General features: G+C 33.8%; 1 protein-coding gene across 17 annotated transcripts in view; it reads right to left on the reverse strand.

Annotated features, from left to right (window-relative positions):
* TRIP12 (thyroid hormone receptor interactor 12) overlaps positions 1-25,548 on the reverse strand; it is a 150,641-nt gene that overhangs the window by 36,511 nt on the left and 88,582 nt on the right. For 7 of the 17 annotated variants that reach the window (XM_081262344.1, XM_081262346.1, XM_081262334.1 and 4 more), the window contains 14 exons: positions 25,348-25,431; positions 24,149-24,244; positions 14,909-15,057; positions 11,084-11,119; positions 10,910-11,005; positions 9,660-9,752; positions 9,317-9,478; positions 7,482-7,550; positions 7,221-7,386; positions 4,288-4,405; positions 4,015-4,174; positions 2,029-2,182; positions 708-936; positions 286-404 (listed from right to left, as the gene is read on the reverse strand). In XM_081262344.1, coding sequence (XP_081118470.1) covers positions 286-404; positions 708-936; positions 2,029-2,182; positions 4,015-4,174; positions 4,288-4,405; positions 7,221-7,386; positions 7,482-7,550; positions 9,317-9,478; positions 9,660-9,752; positions 10,910-11,005; positions 11,084-11,119; positions 14,909-15,057; positions 24,149-24,244; positions 25,348-25,431 — 1,731 coding nt within the window. The remainder of the gene's footprint in view (positions 1-285; positions 405-707; positions 937-2,028; positions 2,183-4,014; positions 4,175-4,287; positions 4,406-7,220; positions 7,387-7,481; positions 7,551-9,316; positions 9,479-9,659; positions 9,753-10,909; positions 11,006-11,083; positions 11,120-14,908; positions 15,058-24,148; positions 24,245-25,347; positions 25,432-25,548) is intronic. The other 10 variants (XM_081262335.1, XM_081262347.1, XM_081262345.1 and 7 more) reach the window with 4 other exon arrangements.

Here is a 25,548-nt window from a genome sequence, read left to right on the forward strand (position 1 = left end):
GTCCATAATTGATTTTAAATTTAGTATTTAAGGAAACATTCAACTCATTGAAAAATACTAAGTATTCATTAGTTGACTACATTAAAAAGCATACTAACTGCATTTATATTATATACAAACATTTAGAAATACATAAAAGATACTCTACGGGCACTTAAGCTCTAACTATGTAAATATCTGGTATTTTAAAAAGCTCAGATTGTCTGTACATTTAAAACTATTTCTACTTAAGTACTATCTAGACTGAATGATTGATCATTAATTTATTACAAAGAATGACATTACCTTCTCTTCTGAAGTAAACACTAAAAATATCAGGTAATTTCTGCATTAATATTTCTGCCATCTGAAGTGCTCCAACTACTATCTTCAGGTCTTGGCTTGATAGCATGGAAGCAATGTGACTAAAAAAAGAAAGCATTCATATATAAAAACTTTGTCTGAACTTGACATTATTTTTGGCCACACCACCTTAAATTTGAGAACAAAATATTTTTGTCATGAAACCACGCCATCATTCTAACATTTTTTCTTAAATTCTTAACTCTTATACTTTATACTTTTTTTTATTAAAGTTTTTTATTAATACTGGGCTCCTATGCTCCAGTCATGTACATATTTTTTTCTGTATTCTGATTCTGGAGGTTCCTGAAATTATTTGCAAAGACTTGAATTTCTAAATGTTTTTACTATTTCCATGAACACACCTTGAAACAGCATGATTTTTCAGAACATCCTTCAGAAGTTCGGCATCCGCAAAATAAATTATTCTAAGAATTGCTCTAAGGCACTTATGTCTGACCGCAGGTCCTGCTGAGGAACTATACACTTCATAAAGAACACCAAATAATGTCTTAATAAAAGACTTAGCCAGTTCCGGATCCTCTTTCATAAGCTGTGCTCGAGCATCATCCTTCTTTAACTCTGAATATCCACCTGTTATTTAAAAAAAAAAAAAAAAAGTACAATTCTAAAGTGAAAAGATTTCAGAAACACAATACACAACGTAAGTTTAAGTCAATGTAATTATTTGCTTGAAAATTTTTTCATTATAGAACATTATTTTCATTGTGGTCTACACACTAAAAATAGTACTAAGTCAAAATTTATACACAGGAAACTATTGACTGTTATAGCCAGCTGAAGATAATGAAGTATATCACCACACCATATCATTTTATTTAACTAATACATAATTCAGAGAAATACTGAAGAAATTTCAATACTAACAAACTAAAACATTTTTAAGAAACAAGCAGAGTCCAAGAAATGGAAAGTATTTAGCTGAAAGCTAAATAAAATGGATAAACAAGGGGATTTTGTCACACTTTGCTTAGAGGAAAGAAGTATAGGGAAAAAGTAACTGATGAACCAGGAGTTGGAAAAAGTCTGGTATGTCCAGCCCAATATATCACTTGGCTTTGTAAATAAATTATTATTAGAACAAACCATGCACATTGGTTTGTATATTGTATATGCCTGCTTTGAACTACAAAGACACTGGCCAATATAGAGAATTATGATTTAAAAAGCCTAAAATATTTACTCTCTGACCCATCTCAAAAAAATATTTGCTGACCACTGCAATCTAAACTAGAGCTGCAAAAGCAATGGACTGAATTCCAGGGGAAATTCTGAGAGAAATTCTTAATTAAGGGGTGGGTGCAAGGAATGGGTGGTGGTCAGAAAAAAAAAATCACTATCATCTGTTCTCTTCATCAGTGAAGAATTTTGTCACGAAGGCATAAAATAAAAACAATAATAAAACTAAAGGTAGAGAGTTAATAGGATCGGCCAGTTCTGAGACATCACTGTGAGAAAGACACCAGAGTTAAGTAATATGGTTCATTGATCAAATAAGGAACATAATTTTTAAAAAGCAAAAACAGAACTAAAAAAACCCATAAATTACTCTTAGTAAGTGCCTTAAGCTAAATAAGGATACTTAATGAAACAATTATTTATTATGCAAACACAAAACACTACCTACAGTACAGTATAGCACTATTTAACTCCCAAAGTACTTACTAGTGTTAGTATTGGCTAATGGGTTAGGTTTTCTCTGAATGGCACGTGCTGTTCCCGTGTCCTCATTGATTTGCTGCATAGAATTAAAATCAATAGTATAAACTCGTCCCAGAGTGGACAAGCTTATCTCATCCTCACCGACCTGATGGGCTGCCTGAGAGCAAAGAAAGAGAAACCTTGAATATAAACATGGAGAAATTCATTACCTTAAGACACAGCGGGAACCCTCCATACATGTTATCTTACATTTTTCCCCCCTAATCAGGTCTTAGATGATGAGATAACAGAATACGGAAGATTTAATAAGTGTGGATATGACAAAATTCATTTATTCAATAAATCATTTTTAATTAAACAAAGATATATACCTAAGTTCCTATGAGGCACCCTTAAACATAAATGCATATAAAACTCTAATGAAACATAAAGCCATGTAGCAAACACTGACATGAAGATACCATTTTACCATTTGCATTAAAGAAGTTTTTTTTCCCAGTGCTCTACCACTGAGCCATATCCCCAACTTAACGAAAGCTTTTAAGATATTGCTGAGAGAAAAATATTTATTATCCATAATCTTAGAATCCAATTCCTAAATCAGAAAGATTATTTATATAATGAATTCTTTGCAATCCACAATATCCTCCTTTAAAGAAAATGATCCTATACAATTGTCCTTGAGTACACAAAGAAGACTTTACATTTAAATGGTACTCTCAGATCCAAAGGAACACAAGTAAAACTGAGAGAGTAATCTCCAAGATTGCACACAGCAGATGGAACACTGCTCGACTTCAGACAGTCTTACAAGCCACAGATTATTCATTCATTTTTAGAGTTCAATTTAGGCTGGCACTACAAGACTGAATGTAAGAAAGGACTCTTAGGAAACACAAGAGAGTAAGCTAATAGTGAAGTGCAATTACCAGGAAAATGCTAAACAGAACACTTAAGAGATGAAGACCATTAGCAAGTGTAGTCTGCTTACATTCTAAGGCTAACAATGCACAAAAGAACCAAGTTCACTTTCACTAATAGTAGCCTCACTATGAATTTAGATTTCTTCATGAGAGGTTTTAATTTTACAATGTATGTCGATGGTTAAATTTTATTTCAAAAATTCATTTTCAGACACTAACTGGAAAACATCTTTAAAGACGGATGTCTTTTAAAGAAGTGTGTGTTCCAAGAATATTCAAATATGAAGGCTGAAATTAGAAAATAAAATTTATAGGCATTTTATATATAGAAAATATTAGTAAAGGATACATAACATCTCAATGCAATATTTCAAAGCTGTGGCAAACATTTTGCTGATTTGAGAATTTAAAAAAATATTTCAGTGTAAACATTAAGTATAGAAATAAAAATGAAATATCAAAATAAATAAGCCAGGAAAAAAAAAAAATCACTGTTGACATTTTGGTACTTTCCTTTTGTATTATTCTTCTCTCATGAAGTTCCCAAAAGATTCACATAATTTTTGTGTATCGTATTTTTCATTTAAGTCATCAAAATCTATCCCATTAATAACCAAATTATGAGTTTACATATGTATCATAATTTCCTTATCCTTCACCCAGGGCTAGATATTTGTTTTCATGTTGTAGCTCTTAAATATTACGGAGGTATGTAAATCTTTGTTTGTGGGAGATTTCTTTTGAATTGAAGTAAAAGTAAATATGTTTTAGAAGCATGTAGCCTAATTTCTCCAATGTTTCCTTTCAAGAATGAGGAAACTATGGAACAAAGAACTTAAATTACTTGCTCCAAGTCAATCAGGTAGTTAGCAGCAGAAGCAGGACTAGAACATCATGTTTTCTGACCTGAACAGAAATGAGGACCTTGTTCTCAGGAGACAAAATGAGAGAATCTTAAGTTAATTCAAAATTGATCACACCAGAAGTATACACACCCACCTCCCATTCCATCCCTACACCCACTATCCACCAAAATAGACATATTTAAATGGTACAATGAAACTACTACCTCAATGATCCGGCTGTCAATCCTGTTATAGGGATGCCAGAGGCCCCGGTCATCTCGCCACTGCCATATCGCACCATCTGTGTTCTGTGCATTTCCCTTCTTCAACATGGTATCAACTGCAAAAATGCCTTCTTTTGGTAAACATGGCATAAGTTCACTGAAAACAAAAAGTGCAATTATTTTAATAAGTAGTTTCCTGAACTATGGGTGAATGTTAGACCTCTAAAATAACCTCACAAACTACAGAATTATTATTAGCCCCATCTTTACCAAATCAGGGATGTCAGTTCATATAGTTCTTGAGGACTCCGTGGAACAAGATCAATTTGCTCTTGACAGCTTCCATTGGAGGCACCACACAGTAGGAAGTGAAGAGTTTCTGCAATATCTGTGAAACCAGCAAGAAAACACAAAAGCCTATTAAATTAGTTGTAGTACCTAATTTAAGAGACAATCAAGTTGGGTGTGGTGGCACATGCCTATAATCCCAGCAGCTCAGTAGACAGAAGCAGGAGGATTGAGTTCAAAGCCAGCCTTATCAAAAGCAACTCAGTGAGACCCTTTCTCTAATAAAATTCAAAATGGGGCTGGGGATGTGGCTCAGTGGTTGACTGTCCCTGAATCCCTGGTACCAAAAAAGAGAAAGGGAGTGTGGGGGATGAATAAATCATTCCCTAGGGGAAAACAATCACATTGTCTTATAAAATAACATAATACAAAAATTAAAGTTAAAAAAAAATCCAAATTAACTACAATAAAAACCTAAGAAGACATTTTATGTAGATTTTAATCATTTCTTTCTAAGGACCTTCACTCTTGAATCCAAACCTTCTAGCTGGGTTCCTAATTGAAATTACAACCATCTAACCTGAGAATGAGAATTTTTTACTACATTCCTTAAGGAGTACAGCACTTTGTACAGAAGTACACTCAACATACTGGTATTCACATACATTAATATATATACCTTTGATTCAAATATAATGAAAATGTATGGCAAATAGGATCTAATGTAGCACCTGGGAACACTTGGAGCTTCCCTACTATGATCAGGAAAGCCACTGCCTTATGAGACATTGCTTAGTTATCAACTTCATATAGAGGCTCATTTTAATAATTCTCTACATAAGTTTCCATTCCCAGAAGATATTAATCAGTTTCTGGAAGATCCTGCATGAAAACTGCCCAGGTGCATTGATAGTGTGAGTAGAAAGAACTTCCAGTCTCCACAGGTTTAGTCACTCTGTGGATGAAATCTAAGGACAGAGCTGAGTCTCTGTTGGTTGCTAGTGTGTGTTTGTGTTTCTGTAATTATTACAGATATGCAAAAATGCACAATTTTGAAAGTGATTAAAATTTCTAAAAAAGGTAGTTTTTCTTTTTTCAAGAAATGTGAAAGGCTGGGCATGATGGTGCACACCTGTAATTCCAGTGACTTCAGAGGCCAAAAGTTTAAGGCCAGCCTCAGGAAACAGACCCTGTAGCCAAATTTAAGGGGGAAAAAAAAAAAACTTAAAAAAAAGCTGGGGTTGGTGCTCAGTAGTAAAGTGCCTCTGGGTTCAATCCCAGTAAACCCCCCCCCCCCCCGCAACACACACACACACACACACACACACACACACACAAATTGTGCATTATCAATTTTTTTTAATATTTATTTTTTAGTTGTAGTTGGACACAATATCTTTATTTATTTATTTTTATGTGGTACTAAGGATAAAACCCAGGGCCTTGCACACGCTAGGCAAGTGTCATCAATTCTTGAATTTCTTTTTTTTTAAAGAAATTGAATGACCAGAAACATAGATAAACAGAAAAAGTCCACATTTCCTCTCTGATATCAATATAGGGGAAAAAAAAATTATGTCTAGCAGCCTCCATGATAAATGTGTGCGAAACTTCTTGGGAGTTAAAGAGGTGAAAATATGCATCATGTTAAATTCCAAAATGTTAAAACAAAGTAAAGCAGTAATTGCCCAAACTTGTATGTACTACTATACCACACAATAGCTGCAGATAATTTGTGAAATCAAAGTCATGGAAATTCTGAGCTAATATAAAGTTTAAAGAGCTTCCTGGGGACTCTAATAGTAAGAAAAGTGAATTGAGACTATTCGAGAAGGAATCAAATCTTTTTTAGTCTTATTCAGGCCAAGAGCTTGCTGTTCATGACACAGGCAAAACAGTCATCTCTGAAGTACTTTTAGGAAAGACTAATCTTTTCAATTAGTCTCCTCAACAAACAATTGGTCTTTCTATCAAGTTCTGTGCCAATGCACTAATTCACAAGAAATTCAATTACATAAAAACTGAAGTTTCCCCAAAAAGAAAATATTATTCTGCTAAATATACTGTCTGAACTAATGTACCAAAAGCTACTTTATCAGTGAATATCATTGCTGACTCCCAAAATAATACCCTCAGAGATCAGAATTATGGGTATGAAATTAATCATAATTATAGGTGTTCCAAAAATGTGATCAATACTCTACTAGAAATAAACAAAATATGTTTTCTGAAGTCCCAATCCTCTGACATTAATTTGTGAAATCAAAGGTTTAAGGCAGAAAACAATCAACTGCATGCAATACTAACACAATAAAATTTTATTTCCTGAACACTGGGTAAGGTATGGAAACACAAAATTAGCAAATAAAGTAAAACACGTTGAGCTTTTGAGGGAAGAAAACATTCCAGAATCACATAAGCTGCTGGAAAATATAATATGGGCAAAAATGATTTTAGTACCCAAAAACTGAATGCAAATAGTTATTGATAACATAAAACTCAAAATTCTAATGAGAAACTCTTGTATGATTCATATTATATAGAAATCAATGATCTTGGGTCAATAGCCCCAAATCACCAAGGATTAATTTTTTAAATATTTTAAGTGACAGTATTAAAATTCTGTGTTAGAAACATTAATATATTGTCCGATATAAATTTTATATACATACACACACCCATCCATATATATGTATGTTCCATGACTTCCTGCTCCATCCCCATGAAACTGAACCCAGGGCCTTGCTCATGCTAAGTGAGTGCTGTACCGTTGAGCTACATCCCCAACCCAATATTTTTCTTCCTTAATATCCTATGCCATTCAAAATCTCTTGTTTGGCTTATGTGGACTTTACTTATCAATTAAAAACAAGCGACTTTTCTTGCTTAAAATGCAGTCATAGAACAGCACTTACTTTGCTTCATAAGTTGAACAGCTAATGTTGGACAGTTGGAACACATCAGAGAAAACATGCGAACTACCATTATAAACATCCCAGAACTTAAAATTGGTGGAGTCACAACCAACAGTTGTTGAACATTTGTAAGCAGATCTTTGGAAGCAACCTGCTGGAGTAAATTCTTCATGAAAACAAGGAAAAAAAAAAAAGGTTAAATTGTGGTTTAATAACTCAACAACTTTAGAAAAGTATGACCAATGACAAAATGCTGATTACCTCCTCATGTTGGAAGTTGTCCACGAGACGTGCAAAACAAAGGCAAGTACTTTCTACTGACTTTTTGTCCTATATTTTTAAAGAAGAAAAATTAAGTTTATCAATAAAAAATTTGCATGGTCATACTTCATACAAAAATATAATACACTATATTATCTTTTTTTTAAACTCCTAATTCTCTGAGGGGACACTTCAATTAGTAGATATAAGCCATTCAAACATAAATGAGCCTAGGTAAGGTAACGTTGGTACTATCAATTATACTGATTTAACAATTACCCTCATTCATAAAGACCACACTAAATGAAAAGCAAAAACACAGTAAAGGAAGAATAAATATTGTGCTTATGTAATCAAATACCTAAAATAAAGGCTATGTCAATAAATATTTTTAAATATTCCAAATAGAAATATTTAAATATATACACACTAAAAAGGCAGAAATAGTTAAGTCTAAGTTTGTGAACCAGGGGTATGCCAGGACTTGAGCATCTACAAATTCTAAACGGGGGGAAAGAGGGCTTGAATCAATTCCCCACAAATACCAATGGACAAACTGTATTGATAATGCCAAAACTTGTGCATAGATTCGTTATAGTCCGAATAAAAACATTCTAGGAAAGATTCAATTCTACAAAATGAGAAATGATTTACTATTAAAACAAGTTGCTATTCACTATAAAAATTACAATGATCTCTCTAGAGAAAACATTTATAATAATCCTCATAATAAGTGAAAGAATATTTCACTAGTTTCACTAGTATTTTGATAGACCTTGTTTTTTCCTAATTTATAAGTGGACTTCAGACATAAAAAAATAGACTTACTTCTGTAAAAAATAGAAATTGAGGTTTATAAAGCCCTACACCTTTCACTGCCACTATGTAACACCAGAAAGAGTGCTACGAAATAGTGGCCAAGTATTTAACTTCTGATTTTTATATCTTATTTCTAAATAAGGACATTATATAGTACTGATTATCACAATGAATTAGAGAATATATTTTTAGCCTATAAAAAGATTACCTTAGTCAACTATATTTTAAAGAACAAAGAAAAAAGTGAATGGCATTACTCTGTCTTGATCATGTTAGAAATTAAAATTTCAGGGATGACTCAATGTACATTATCATTTATCCATCTTACATAAATCCCTTATTTATTCAAACGTATTTTATGTACCTCATCTCCCACATTTTTAAGCATACTTTGGATGATTTTAAAGCCAGATTTCTAAAACTATCTTCAGCATAACAACAAAATTGTAAAACATTACTGTATTGTGCGCACTTTGTGTGCGTGTGTGAGAGAGAGAGATCAGAAGGAAGTACATTCTATGCTAAACATTTATTTACAGTTTTAAAAACTCAGTTTCTCTACAACCTTGAAATTTACAAACCTGCTTTTCATAATGCATCACCAATTCTATTCCTTTGATTCTACCTTCTACATGACTACTCTTAGCCAATGCCAAACAGCTTCAGTCTACATTTTTCATTTCTATTTGGGACAGATTTGTCTCTCTTCTGGTCTTCTTAATCCATATCCTCAACCTGATCCCATCCTTACCCCTTTCAAGAAAAGGTGATCTTTCCAGAATAAATTCTGATCATATCACATAGTAAACACTTAATGTTTGCTACAATAACAAATTAATCTTAAAATCAAAATAATTAAAGATATCAAACACACACATTACTATTAATTTGGGTAAATACACCAAAATTTTATACAGTAACCTAATAAAGTTATCCCCATTCGAAGATTTATAGTACTAGTTGGAATAACCATAATAAAACTATTTTGTGACACATAAAATAAATTCATAATTTACCTGATGGGTTAGCCTTTGGGTTAGCAATGGGAGGGAATCTGCCACAAAATGAAATTCATCTGGTGTGATACTCTGACAGCAATTGGCTGCAATTGCTAGTGCATTTCTTTGGGCATTTATGCTGAAGAACTCTAGATACAGCAAGCAGTCTGCCAAACCACCCTAAAATACAGAAAACTGTTAAGGCAACAAGAACAACAAAACACTAACTATTAAAAAGCCTAGCTAATTACTTTGGAAACAACATGTGCATCTTACAGTGATTGCAATCACAGAATCAGTACAAATGCAGATCTAAAATACAACACTGAATGAAATATAGTCCTTTAGTAAGGACACTTACTGCCTGTAGAATGGCTTTACTGTGTCTCCGTGACAACATCTCCAAGGCAGTCAAGGCCTGCTCTGCCACGTCAATACACTGAATAACTTGCAGCTGGGAAAATATAAATAAATAACTTAAGGTTATCATTTAAGTTCTTTTCCAATAACTTAACTTCTACATGAACACAGAATTTTCTCTTATTTTCACCCATCTACTCAGTCTCTAAATGAAACCCACCATAAGAAACAAGTTCCTTGAGGTTAAGCTATAAAATGGAGCCAACTAATAGTTTCCACCCAATTAATTTGTTCCATTTTGAGATACTGAAAATACATTTTATGTAGAGAATAAATCTTCACATTTGAAATAGGCAAGTTGTTTTGCATAATAATATTTTAAAATCAGGTTTAGAATTACACACCGTGTTCCATGCTTATCAAATAAAACAACTTTTACTGTGCACTGAAAAAGGCCTATAAGCTGGGCATATTGGCAAGCACCTATAGTCCAAGCACTCAAGAGAATAAGCTGAGAAGATCACTTGTGCCCAGGAATTCAAGATAGGCCTGGGCCACATACTGAGATCCTACATCAAAAGACAGACTCATAAGACAAACCAGAAGCACAACATACATACACCATATGAAAAAAACTGTCCTTGTCCACTGACTTAATTTTATGTCTTTACTCAAGGCACTCTGCCTCAACCTTTTCAGCTACACAATAAGGATAGGATATAAACAGCTATCAACTTCACTGATGGATTTCCTAGAAACATTATTTTTAAACCAAGCTCTTTGGGATGTTCTTTAAAGATATTATACTAAGGAGGTAGAGAGGGAAGATGGGAGGGGAGGGGAGGGGAGGAGGGATAGTAGGGGATAGGAAAGATAGCAGAATACAACAGTCACTAATATGACATTATGTAAAAATGTGAATATGTAACAGATGTGATTCTGCAATCTGTATTTGGGGTGAAAATGGGAGTTCAAAACACAATTTGAGTCAAATGTATGAAAGATGATATATCATGAGCTATGTAATGCTTTAAATAGTCAATAAAAAAAAAGATATTATACTAATGTGGTAACTGTTCTTACTAAAAATTGTAACATGGGGCTGATTTTATAAATGATTTATTAGCTTCAAACTTTAAGCTAATGGTCTGTAAACCATGAAATATTTTTCTGGAATCTTGGCTAAAAAATATACTTTAGTTTAATGAAAGTTGGAATTCAAGAGTTTTAAACTCTGTTCCCCAGGTCTACCTTTTCTAAAAAGACAGGAATAGCATCCACAACGACGGCAGACGACCGAGGAAGTGCTTCCATCATGTACGTTAAGGCTCGGCAAGCATGGTTCATCTAGAAAGAAAGAAGGCTTTTACTCAAAAACTCAAAAGCAAAACTTAAAGTGTATTTAAAAATACAATATATACTTACAATATCAAAATTATGCTCCATCTGCAGTAATGTTATCTGTTAAAAAGACAACAAAGTAGAAGTTATATTCTTAGAATAGCCCTAGAAACATTTCTTGTTCTTTAACTGAAATGGAAAGGTTTCTTTTTTGTTGTTGTTGTTATACCATAGATTGAACCCAGGGACACTTAACAATTAAGCCACATCCCCAGACTTTTTATTTAAAGACAGGGTCTCACTAAGTTGTTGAAGCTGGCTTTGAACTCAAGGTCCTCCTGCCTCAGCCTGTTGAGCCACTGGGATTACAAGAGTGAGCCACTGTGCCTTGCTGAAAAGCACTAATCCAAGACTTTTCCTCACATACATAACATAAAGGTAAAGCCTAGAAGGCCGTGCACAAGTTACAAGTACATTTAGGATGGCATTCGTTACATGCTACAGTTCTAATTTAAGCATATTGCTAAACATCACCACATGACCCAGGTCAAAGTCAAATCCTTTCTCTTGCTTATAACCCAACCTTTGGGTGGATTTAACCCCCTTCAGAATCCCACTAATGTATTACTGGAGACTTATCTCTGTTAATAAATATTTGCCAGATAAATGCACAGAGACTAAAATTGCACTGACATTTGTATATCAGTGCAAATGTCAGCACAGGGACAGGGATGTGATTCAGTGGAAGAGAACTTGCCTAGCATGTAGGAGGCCCTGGGTTCAATCCCCAGCACCACAAAAACAAAAAGAATAAGTGTCAGCCCAGATTCAGGATCACAGCTTACAACACTTATGAACAAGCTTTCTAAACAATAAGCACCATTTAGCTCAGCTTAAAATTCTGAAAACAAGATTGATCATAACAGAAACTGATTAAGACAAATTAATGTAATTATTTCACCTAAGTGATTCTGAACACCTGATTTTATTTGTTTTTATGGAAAAGATCCTGAATAGATTTCAACCATGTTTTTCAAAAAAAAAAAAAAAAAAAAAAAAAAGGAATGCAAAACTGCTAACACTATATATACTCCATCTTCCTGAAATCTGACTCACCAAAGAAATTTCCTCCTTGGAGGTAAGGCAGTCAATTCACTGTTTTCTAAGAGCAATGGAAAATTTCAAATGTACTAAAGACAAGTCAAAGTATCCTTTAAGTTAAATGACTTAACGACAATAACAGATATCACATATCATAATACTCAATTGAATATGTATCTTCTCAGCTCTGAATCATACCAGGTACAGGATACTAAATACCAGGTCCTGAAAACAACTTTTGTTTTAAAACAAAAAAAAAAATATACATACCCACAGGCCTCACATTTTAGGATCAAACAATACTGAATATCTCAAATCACCTACAATCAACCACTTAAGTCTAAACTACAAGGGTTGTCATGTTAACAGAAAGAGTAGTTTAAGTGCCAACTTTTGGATGGAATATATATGGAACAAATGGTTATAGCTTCCCATAAGCCAAAAATGACTATTTATGGTTACATGAGTATATGGTAATAGGTAGATATCTATTTTTGATAAATTTGGACAACTCATTAATAGTCAGTATTAATATCATCTAAGGCTCAAATCTAATAAGTACTTAATATTTCAATAAGCAGAAAATTAAGTAAATTCAATTATGTGTCAACATTTCTCCTGTCAGGCCCGGTGGCGAATGGCTATAATCTCAGCAGCTCAGGAAGCTGAGGCAGGAGAATTGCAAGTTCAAAGCCAGCCTCAGCAACTTAGCAGGACCCTCTCGAAATAAAAAATATAAAGGGCTGAAATGTGGCTCAATGGGTAAGTGACCCTAAGGTTCAATCCCAGGTACTCTCATCCTCCCAAAATTCTTCCTACACTTCATTGATTCTTCATTTTAACTATTGATAGCAAATAGCAAAAGTTAGCTCAAGTCTTTGTTGCTTTATTCATCCATTTTTTGTTACTGGGGACTGAACCCATAGGTACTTTGCCACTGAGCTACATACTTAGCAACACCATCCCCAACCCTTTGATAGGGTTTTGCCAATTACCCAGCTACTCTTCTGCAGAGTATCTGAAATACAGTACTCAAAGGTTATACCCCCCCCCCCAAATCAACCCAATTAATAACTAGGCAAAGGAATTAAACAGACACTTCTCAAAAGAAATACAAATGGCCAGGAAATATATGAAAAAATTGTTCAACATCCGTAGCGACGAGGGAAATATAAATCAAAACTATATTGTGATGACATTTCACTCCAGTCAGCATGGCAGCCATCAAGAAAACAAACAATAATGAAAGCTAAAGAGATGTTTAAAAAAAAAAAAAGGAACACTAAATAAGACAGGGAAAAAAAATTATAAAGAAAAAGGAACACACTATCAGTGGAACTGGGAATTAGTAAGACCAGCATGGAAATCAGTATGGAGATTCTTCAGAAAACTACAAATAGAAGCACCATATGAGCCATTTATACCACTCCTCAGTATCTATCCTAAAGAATTAAAGTCAGCATATTATAGCAATACATACATAAATGTTTTCAGCAGCACAATTCTTGATCGTCAAACTATGGAACCAAACTAGGTGTCCACTGATGGATGAATGCAAAAAGAAAATGTGGCATATATACATAATGGAATTTTATTCTGCCAAAAGATAATTTTTTTTAATTTGTAGGAAAATGAGTAGAACTGAAATAAGCCCAACTTAGGAAGTCAAAGGTCGTGTTTTCTCTCATATATGGAAGCTAAAGAGGAAAAAGGAAAGGGGATAAAGAATTTCTCATAAAAATCAAAGGGAGATCAGTAGAGTAAAGGGACGGGAAGTAGATGGGGGAGAAGAAGGAAAGGAGATATACTGGGGAATGATACTGGCCAAATTATCTTGTAATATTGTGTGCATATCATAATATACAACTTTAATGCATCAATAAAAGAAATGGAGGGTGGGGGATGACCAGAAAGGATAAGTGTGGTTCCTGTCTTTCCTCAAGACTCTTGACAACAAAAAGGCCATCACTAGATGTAGTGCCTAGTCCCTAGATGTTGGACTTCCAGAATCATAAACCAATATAAACTTTTAAAATATACTTTTTAAAAAAGGTCATTTTTTCCCTCTTAACATAAAACCTTTTTAAAAATGAAAGCCTTTTAAACTGGAAGGATCTATATGGCAATACTGGCTTGTCCACTGTTGTCATGCACATACTTACCAAACACTAAACCTTTCCTGTCCACAAAGATAACCCAAAGTGAGTTTCTTGTTATTATTGCCCCATAGATCAGGAGGTTAAAACAAAAAGCTTACACAATTAGCCAGGTGTGGTAGCGCATGCCTGTAATCCCTGTGGCTGAGGAGGCAGAGACAGAAGGGTCAAGAGTCCAAAGCCAGCCTCAACAACGGTGAGGTGCTAAGCAACTCTGTGAGACCCTGTTTCTAAATACAAAATAGGGCTGGGGATGTGGCTCAGTGGTTGAGTGCCCCTGAGTTTAATCCCTGGTACCCCCAGTAACACAGTAAAAGTCAAGGTGTTATTGACAGGATTAACAATTTAAAAATGGAAAACCAGTCATTATCAAATATCAAGCAACTTCATCAAAAAAATAGTCTAGTAGAACACTTGCCTACCATGCTCAAGGCCCTGGGTTTCATCCCCAGAACCTCAAAACAAGAAAAAAGGAAAAAGAACTTTCATTAAGTTATCATTAGCCATCATTCCTAATATCTACAAGCACAAGATAAAAGTACCTACACACAGACTTCTCTTAGTTCTATCATGTTTTAAAATTATAATGACAATAAGCTCAAGAACCTTCACAGGACAATTAAGATGAAACAAAGGGACATCATATGCTTACCAAAGCTGGAACGACACTCTTAACAGGAAACCCCCCCAGTGTCTCCTCATTTCCCATGACCAACAGCTGGCACATTTCAATCACTGCCTGAAGCTGCTGACTTTCATCACTGGCTTGTAGACCTTGAAGAAGCTGCTGGGCCTTAGAACCTTCAGGTGGGAAAAAAAAAATTCTATTTAAACATTTAAGGAAAGTATTGCTTAGTTTAAGGTGTGACTCTAACTGATAAGTGGCTGATTTATCTTCCTTGGATTGCAACTAAAGGCTAGGTCTATTATAGGTCAATACACACTACTAGCATAGTCAAAGAAGAATCAAATTAGTTGGATCTGTTCTGCCTTATTTGATATTCATACAATTTTTTTTTGTCATTTGATTGAGAGAAGCTTGTTTTTAACAGCAAAAACAAATACTATGACCTGATAACTTTAATACACCTACTTTTAAAGGAATAAAAAAACCAAGTAAAAGCTTTCTGCAATAATAAAAACCAAGACTTCAAAGGAAACGTGTTCCTCTAAATATGTGCCACCAAAATAAATGGGATACAAGCAACAGAAAAAAGGGTAAGAAAATAAAGACAAATAGAATAATACATCTAATAAAGAAGAGTGAGAAAGAACAAAGGATTCTGTAAAAACATCAAAATAGCCTTTACATCTTCTCTCATTTCATGTGTAGGTTCTGGCTATCGAGTATTTCCCACTTTAAGACACAATTTCATTATCCAAACAATTGGCAAAAACTGAGACTCAAATACCACTGAGAAAAGAGTTGTCACTAAGCTTAATAAGACAGTCAAAAAGCCATTTCATTTTTCACAGACATTTTCCTACATGAAACCATAATTAATTCCAATTAATGTTTACCAAGCCTAAAGTTGATGTTTCAAGCCCTTTCTTTTCTTATACCTTTTCACATTACTCTTTGTTTATCAGGTTTTTTTACTCCATATTGTATCTGTTTAAATGCAAAGAATTTGGAATTTTGGGGGGATATTTGAGGGATACTGTTAACCAATTTGTAATTCACAACAAAGCCTAAAGTTTCTTACTGTAATTAAGCTTCAGTAATTTTGCAGGGGAGATAAAAAGTGCACATGGTGATCCTTGGAAGATGTGTTTTCTCTATTATTTAAGACTGTGACTATTAATGAATTCCATAATTACTGTTGACTACCTGTCTTGTGTTGATCTGAAAGTACTTCCAGTTACAGTATACTCTACTTCCAGTTATTTTTGTGTTTATGGGGGGGGGGGCACTAAGATGCTTCAAAATTCACTTTAAAAGGATGAAGAAATTCATATTAAGTGTATCTTAAACAGCACAACCATCTAAAATGGAAAAACAATGACGCAATGCCCTTCAACAGGGGTCTTATATCTGGGCTGGTAATTCAAAGTATATGAATCTCTTTAACAAGACCAATATGACCCAACACCATGAGATAAAAACAACACATGCCAAACTGAAAATAAAAGAAAGCCAAAACTAAAAGAATATATTCTCTAATATGTAAAGCAAATCCAACTGATATCAGTATATTTTGGATGTAGTGCCATTTTATACTCTTAAAAATAAATGAGAAACCCCAAAGCATGTTTATTTTTAATATCTATTTTTTGTTAAAGGTGGACACAATATCTTTATTTTATATTTATGTAGTGCTGAGGATGAAACCCAGTGCCTCACGTATGCTAGGCAAGCGCTTTACCTCAGGGGCGCTTAACCATTGAGCCATATCCCCAGCCCCAGCACTTTTATTAATGTGAGTTGTCTACTGATGTTTTTAAAGGGGGGTTTAGAATTACAGATTAATAAATAAATTTTTGTGGAAAATGACAATATTAAAACAACAAACAGGCAAGGTGCAGTGGCACATGCCTGTAATCCCAGGGGCCTGGAAGGCTGAGGTACCTCTCAAGTTCAAACCAGTCTCAGCAACTTAACAACGCTATAACAAACTCAGTGAGACCTTGTCTCTAAATAAAATATAAAAGGGGCTGGGGATGTGGATCAGTGGTTAAGTGCCCCTCAGATTAATCCCTGGTACAAAAAAAAAAAAAAATTTAAATAAATAGAAGATGGCATCATTGGATATCTGTGGCAAATCATCTTAATGTCAAGCTTAATAAAGGACAACCAGGTTCTCAACTCTACTTCTAAACTCAATCTGTGGAGATGCTATTTGAGATGAAATCTATGCAAAACTAGCCACCATTCTGTCACAAAGATTATTAAAACAACATGAATTCACAAATAAAGACCTAACTCAGTTATTTAACTTTCTTCAAGAATATCCTTGAGTAAAACTAGAATTATTATTATTTTTTTTTAAACTAGGAGTGGCAATAAACAACCGCATTCAATCTCTTACTGAAGAATACAATGACTGTGAGGACAGGTTGGAGCCACTACTTTTATTCTTATATGTTACCAGTAGTTTTACTCAACATACATTTACACAATTAATTTAAACATCAATAAAATAGAAAAAGATAAACTTAAATAATTACTATTACTAGTTTTCACCTTACTCCATACAAGGATTTCATGGAACCTCACTCAAAAACTGAGAACACACTTTGAGAAACACTACTGTAGATTAAGAGTTAGCAAGCAAATATTTCCTATCTAGGGCCAGAAACATTTTAGACTTGGCAGGCCATATACTCTCTACTGCAACTACTCAACTCCTGGTTCAAAAGCAGCCATGAACAATATGCAAACAAAAGAATGTGGTTATGTTTCAAAACAACTTAAGGGACACTGAAATTTTACTTTAATTTTCACATGACACAAATATTATTGTTTAGCCATTTAAGAATGTAAAATCCATTCTTAATTCACAGGCTATATTTAAAAAAAAATGCAGGAGGCTGGATTTGGCAGTTGGGCAATAGTTTGCTGAGTCCTATCAAAGTAGCCTAACATATTGAATTGAACCTACCCCACCAGACTTATTTGCTGAGTTCTGAAACTATGAAAAGGAACAGGGGCTACATAAAACATTTTGATTTTAAACAGAAAAAAAAAATCTGTATTCTCAAGAGTCAGAGGAGGCCTTCCTCAAATGCACACAGATAGTATCAGATCCCCCCAAGATATCTGTTATATTTTTAAGCCCCTGAGCACACAAAGATTTATAAGTTTCTAAATAAAAATCCTGGGATGGCCCCACCAAACAGTGATGAGCCACAGGTGAAATGAGTCACACCAAAACTGCAATTCTGTTAAAAAGAAACTCAAGTCTTGAATGGAGTTAAGAGTGATGAGCTTATGACCCTTTATTTTTCAAAGAGAGAAAGTGGAAACCATCATTGGCAGAAGATATCATATGGGGAATTCTTCAGTTCTTTTGTATAAAATGTAGATTTATGAAAAACTAGGAATGTGGAACTGAGATCAAGAGGTGGACAAAGAGAAAATAAAAGAACAATATTAGAATTAAAGGACAAAGTCAATTGTAGTAGTGAACACCTACAATTCCCTACTAGGGAAGCTAAGGCAGGAGGATCCAAGTTCAAGGCCAGCGTGGGCAACTGAGTAAGGTTGGGAATAACAATATATGGAATTTCAACACTACTAGAACCTACAATGAAATAATGAAAGCATTGCCTAGAATTTAAAAAAAAAAAAAAAAAAACACCTGAAATTAAGAACTCATTGATGGGTTTAAAAAAGATGATGATGACAGCAGGAAAAAAAAATTACTGAATTTGAAAATGGTCAACAGCAACTGGACAGAGAAAAAAATTCTCACAGCCAAAAAAAAAAAAAACAAGTTGGTTGATAAAGTCCAGAGTCTGAGCACGTATGATCTTGATACTCCTAAAAGCAAAGTAGAATAGTTTAAAAGCTAATGAAGGGGCTTCGATTAATTGTGGGTCAGCGGTAGAGCAATCGCCTAGCATGGGTGGGACCCGGGTTGGATCCACAACACCATATAAAAATAAAGGCATTGTGTTGTGTCCATCTACACCTAAAAAAAAAAAATAATAATAATAAAATAAAAAATAAAAAGAAAAAAAGGAGAACCTAATTTTTTTTTTAAAAAATAGCTAATGGAAACCAAACAATGTTTGATATAACAACAGCCAAAAATTTTCCAAAATTAATAAAAATGCCAAATCTCATATTCACAGGCTACAAAGCCCAAGCAAATTAAGTGTCAAGGAAAAGTCACCTCATCCTAGCATAGTCAAACCATTTAAAAAAAAAAAAAGTTGAACCAAATCTTTTTTAAAAGTCAGAAGGAAAAAGATACTGACTTTAAAGACCGACAAGGCTGCTAAAGAGAGACTACATAAGCCTTCCATAGTGATGAGAATTTTCACACCTGAGGAACATATCCTTTAATAATTAAGGAAAATTCAGAATTTCTCAAAACCAGAGAGAAATTATTAGCAATCCTGCATTATTTGAAAAAAAAAAAGCTCTTCAAGCTAGAGGGAAACAATTCTTGAGAGAAGAAAGGAACAGATAGAAGGAATTTGCATTGCAAAGAACAAATAAAAGAATATGGATGTCAAACAAAAATTATGCCTTATCAAGTTTCTAGTATGTATATAAGTCTAACAAATTAAAACAGCAATATGAAAGATGGATAGATGTTCTTGCACTGTTTGGGATATGATAAAGTATTAATTTAATGCAGGCTATAATAAACAAGTATATGTATTATAATATCTTGGGTAACTACTTAAAGAAATATGCAAAGAAAAGTTAATCGAAGAGGAAAAAAATTATTAAAAATATTTGATTAATCTCAAACTATAAATTACCATTTTGCACCTGTACATTTGAAAAAAATCAAAAAGAATGCTGAGTACAGTGAAATTCCAGCAACTCAGGAAGCTAAAGCAGACTAGTAAGTTGAAGGCCAGCCTTGGCAATTTAGACCAAGTCTCAAAAAATGGATAAGATGTAGCTCAGTGGTAAAGCACCACTGAGTTCAAATCCCAGTATGACTCCATAAGTAAATAAAATTTTAAAAACATATATCCAAAAGTGTGACACCATACAGTTGTCACCCATTACTGTAGAAACAAAAAAATTGGGGGGTACAATTCCAATAGCGCAAGTTTACAATATCTACCAAAATTGTGAGTGCAGTGCATTTACCCGCTTCCATGTTGCTTCTGAAAATCCAGTCTGAATACAAGAAAAAAAAATGCAAAAGCTCTATTGTACTGCAGCATGGAGGAAAAAAAAAGCGAAAAACATCAACAGCAAACAACAAACACACCTGGAAATAACCCAAATGTTTAATAATGGGAGATTTGGTCAAATAAAACTATGTACTTCCAAACAATGAAGTAATATGACAGTTTTACAAAAGGAATTGGGAATCTCATTCTTGCCCTCAATATATGAGGAGCTAGAAACAATCTATAAAGCTTACTTCTCTTATCTAAGAGAGATAGTATGTGAGGAGTGGGTAATAAGGATTTTTTGTTTAAATTAATAGAAGGACAAGCCGTACATTTTAAACGGTTGATATGCGGAAGGAGGAGAGAGGGAAAAGAGACAGCAAAAGAATTTCTGAATATACCTTATTTGTAAATTTGAATTCTAAAACCATGTAAATTATTACACAATTATAAAAGCAAAATTAAATTTTAAAAAGTAATCCCTTAAAATCAAAGCTCCACACATAGTGGCACATACATGTAATCACAGCAACTTGGGAGGCTGAGGCAAGAATTGCAAGCTCAAGGCCAACCAGGGCACCTTAGTGAGACCCGGTTTTGAAATAAAAAATGAAAAGGGCTGGTTATGAAGTTCAGTAGGTAAAGCAAACTGGGTCTACTTCCCAGTACCAAAAAGAAAGATAAATGGCAGATGAACCAAATCACTTGGTGGCATAAACACAGGAATCATAATAAGTGACTGTAAAGGACAAAAAGCTGACCACAAGTATTCTTATATTTCAAGAACAAAAAGAACTATTAAAAAATTGTTACAACTTTCTCATTAATAATTCTTTTGGAATCTTACTAAGTTGGTGTGGGGTAAAGCAAATGGGTCACAATGTAATTACCATTGGGCAATAAAAACTTTTAGCTCGGAGAAAGGAGAGATAACAGCACTTAAGATAAATAAAAACCCTCACTTCAGCCCAAAACCTGAATCATCTTTATCAGTATAAATTTGTGTGTGTGTGTGTGGGGGGGGTGTTTAAAAGTACAATTATCTCCTAGATTGTCCATTAAAAGTTTACTAATAATGTTCAATCCAGTAGCAATATGTCCAGATTGTGATCTCTAAATATAATTTCATACAAAAAGAAACCACGAGCTTGTAGCAAGAGCTCTATTTCAGGGATTGGGGGAAAATAAGTCAGCTGAACCTGGTACATTCTGTCATATCAAAAAGCAAGTAGGCTATCAAAAACTTCTAAGGTTATATAAAAAAAATCAGAAGCATATCTCACAAAATGATCCCATCATCCAATGATGGGACAATTTAAGTATCAGTGAAACTCAACGAAATATCTAAAATATGTCTCAACCACTGTTTATAATAGTACACCCTCCATCCACCCCCACCCCACAAAAAAGCCTTGGCATCTGTAGAAGACATCAAACCACTATTTTGAAAATTGGCAAATAAAGGGGGAAAAGTAATTTTTCTAATATTGACTATACTCCTAAATAAGCAAATAGAAAACAAGGGAAAGATATTCTTTTATGTATTTCTACTAAATTGCTTTACTTCTCATAAATGAAGAGTAATTATTCAACCCAAAGTATCACCATTCTTTTAACCCTTGTTACCTTGAAACTGAGTTTCAAGAGCTTGTTAAGAGACAATCAGACATGCAGTTCTAATGTAAGAGTATACTATCACTTTTGAATAGCCTTTTCTCCGTTGGGAGAGAAGGATTACACTCAAATCTGAAAAAGCCCCCAGAACTACCAATTTCCAAGAAATATTTAAGACATTCTAAACAATGGAAGTTTGACACTGTGCATCCATTACGGAATTATTTAAGTGTGATAAAAGTACCTGTGTATGTGCCTGGGCCTATGTTTACTTCAAGGAGCGGTACCCTTGAGCTACATGATGATGTATTTACAGATAAAAATATATAACATTTGCGATTCATTTCAAACCAATATGGGAGCAGGGATATGGGTAAGAATAAACTAAATATTAAACATGAGCTAGGCCTTGCTGAAACCAGGTCAAGGGCACAAATAGAAAAGACACTGATCCCCCAATTCCAATGTATGGTTTAATTTCATGTGTAATAGTTAACCCTAAACATGAATTTGAGATGTTTAATGTCAACACCCTTATGTAGGCCCTGTGATCACTTTTCTTCCAAGAAATATATGAAGTGGTAAAATAAATAAAATTTCTGGGCTGGGGTTGAGGCTCAGAGGTAGAGTGCTCGCCTGGAACATGTAAGGCCCCAAGTTCGATCCTCAGCACCACATAAAAATAAATAAATAAAATAAAGGTATTGTGTCCAAATACAACTAAAAAATAAATGTTTTTTAAAAAATAACATTTCTATTAATAAAAAAACTTAAACATATTAACTGAATGCAATGTATAAATTGGGTTTTGATCCAGATTCAATGAAACAAAATTTCCTATGAATTTATAAGGATGGAGATATTTGAACTTAGTAAATATTTTTTCTTAAAAAATAAAACACTGTGGTTATGTTAAATATAAGCTTATTTTTAGTTATAAATTCAAATATAAGCAGATTAAATAATACCTAGGACTTAATTAAAACTAATATTCAGGCTATTAATGATATCAATATTGCCATGAGTGGGGCTGGGGATGTGGCTCAAGCGGTAGCGCGCTCGCTTGGCATGCGTGCGACCCGGGTTCGAACCTCAGCACCACATACCAACAAAGATGTTGTGTCCGCCGAGAACTAAAATAAATAAATTATCTCTCTCTCTCTCCCCCTTTCCTCTCTCTTTAAAAAAAAAAAAAAAAAAATATTGCCATGAGTTATAGTGATTACTGATGGATTTAGGGTTGCACATATTCTTTTCCTCAGACCTGTGCATGGTTGGTTTCCTCACTTAAGTCTCTGAAATTTTACTATATAGTAATTGTTAGTTGCCAGGGTCACCCTCTAGCATGGAAGCTTCAGGGAGAAAAAGCTCTGCTTATCTTATTTATGATTCAGTACATTCCTACCCCTCCCAAATAGAGTAAATTAATATCCATGTTCAAGAGTTGATAACAACTTTACAAGAGGATATATTATCTGAGATTTGAGTGTCAGGGTGGCAAAAGCAAAACAAAACAGAAACAAAAATACCGGCTGCTTCTTAAATTTCCTTGTCAAATATTAAGGCCAGAAACTGAAAAAAGCAGGTACACACATTTCATTGCCTTAAAAAAAAATTGAAATATCTGACACAAATTATAAAGGCACATATTAATAAGGTCAGAGCTAATAAGCTTCAATAATACTTCAGAAATTTTGAAGTTAAGCAAGACTTAAGTCTATAAATTAACCTGATTCAATGGGAACACTATCGATGAAATTCTAACAAAAATAAAACGTAAATTTTAAGGAAGCTAAAGATAATACTCTGAAATAAAAATAACTTGATTTGTAATTTTAACTGCTCTTTGTTACTAAAATTGGGACTTCAAGAGTCACTCACTACAATGGATTAAAAAACATTAATCTGGTATGAGTGTAGTGACCAGAATTCTGCTAAAAATCTTTCAGGTTCATATTATATCTTCAACTGTCAGTTTATTAAACCATAAAAAATGGAATTAAAACTGTGCAATCAAATGCCATTGCTACTCAAAATAAATTCTTTACTTTTATACAGTTCAAATTGAGTCACTCTTCCTATAAAATCTGGCTAGTTTTTTTTTTTTTTTAAATATTTTATTTTATATTTTTAGTTGAACACACTACCTTTATTTTATTTATTTATTTTTATGTGGTGCTGAGGATCGAACTTAGGGCCTCCCACATGTTAGACGAGCGCTTTGCCACTGAGCCACAACCCCAGCCCTCTGGCTAGTTTTTAATGATTCTGATTTAGTAATCAAAAATAAAAGTACAGAAGAAAATATAATAGATGCTATATTTAAAGTGTGTGCACATGCCCTATTTTAAAAAATAAAGTTCATGAAAATTTAAAACTTCCTCATACTTATTCACATCAATAGTAAAAACAGCATTTAACTAATAAAGAGGTTTCAAGGGAGGAAAAAATTTAAAGTTAGTTATGCACTTACTAGCTCCGCTTCCAATTGTTCTATGGAAAAGTTGTGACATCCGAGGACCAAGAGGACCAAACAGGTGAGGAGGAAGACCCCTGGCCTCTAACAGAGCTAAAGAAAAAAGAAGGGCAGGGATGGGGGGGGGGGGGAGTAATTGAGTTGATTTAATGCAACTGATCTTACCTAAGAATGTCAAGCAACTGTTTTATCTCACATAATTGAGTTAGTCAATGTCACTTTCCATTCTGAATTTTAAGAGAGGCTACATTAAACTTCCAAGACCACCCTCATAATTAATATAATTAACATAAAATATACATGTGCAAACTTCAAGTTATCTTAAAGTTTTATGGAGAATTTTAAAAGCTCAGTGCCAGCAGGAACTGTGTTAATAGTCCAAGAAAAACCCAAGGTCATATCTATTTTGAAGTTATACTTTAAACACCTTTGCCCCACTTTCCTTCTGACATTATTCCCCAATCAGATGTTGATCTCATGATCTAAAGACATTTGTCACCTGAAAATTTAAGTGTTCACAAGAATCCTACTCCTTGCTATTTCCTTAGGAATGTAAAAGCAACCTGAAACTGATTTAAAAAAGATGTTTCTTAAAATGTAAGCCTCACACTGGAGATTATAAAGTCAAGTCCCTGAGATAAAAATATATAGCCATCTAGTTATAATGTAACTTTTTGTAAATTTTTAAAGCTCTTATGACATAAAAAAAACTGGAATTTATTTATATACTACTATACAACTTATTTTAAAATAGGTGATCAAAGAGAAAAAAAGATCCTGGCAAAAACAAAACAAAACCAAAATACCTACCTTCGTAGATACATTAAGAATGCATCTGGCACCTATTAACAATTATGTATTAATAATATTATGTTCAATGGAACAATATATTAAGCTTTTTCCACCCCCCCAAGGAGTAACAATATACTGTTTGTGATTTTTATTAAAACCAATTGCACAAGTATCATAAAGACAACTTTGGAAACAACCAAAAAAATGGGGTTTCTATAGTTACATGGTAAAATTAAAGATGCAGATAGCTTATCTTCTGAATCCAAATCATCAAATCACCACTAAGGAGGAGCAGGCACTGCTAAATAATATTCAATTGAACATATGTGAACTAATTTCAGTAAAAAACAGTAGTAACTAAGTCCATGGAAACTCTTTCTTGTAGGCTCAACGACTGTCTTTACCTTGTAATCGTCCCATCTCGGAATCATCTGATTCACTCTCCCCAGAGGTGGTCATGCCAACAGCCCCTGCAACAGAACTAGAGGCTTGGGGGAAGGGGAAGGTGAGGTTAGGAGAGGAGCATTTAAACTCATTATGTCTGGCTTATTTTAAAAAAGAAAACCCGAAGTTTTACAGACTACAATAAATAAATTCAATTAAAC

Source organism: Spermophilus citellus (genome assembly GCF_964194105.1).
Source record: "Spermophilus citellus genome assembly, chromosome: 11".
NCBI classification, from domain to species: Eukaryota; Metazoa; Chordata; class Mammalia; order Rodentia; family Sciuridae; genus Spermophilus; species Spermophilus citellus.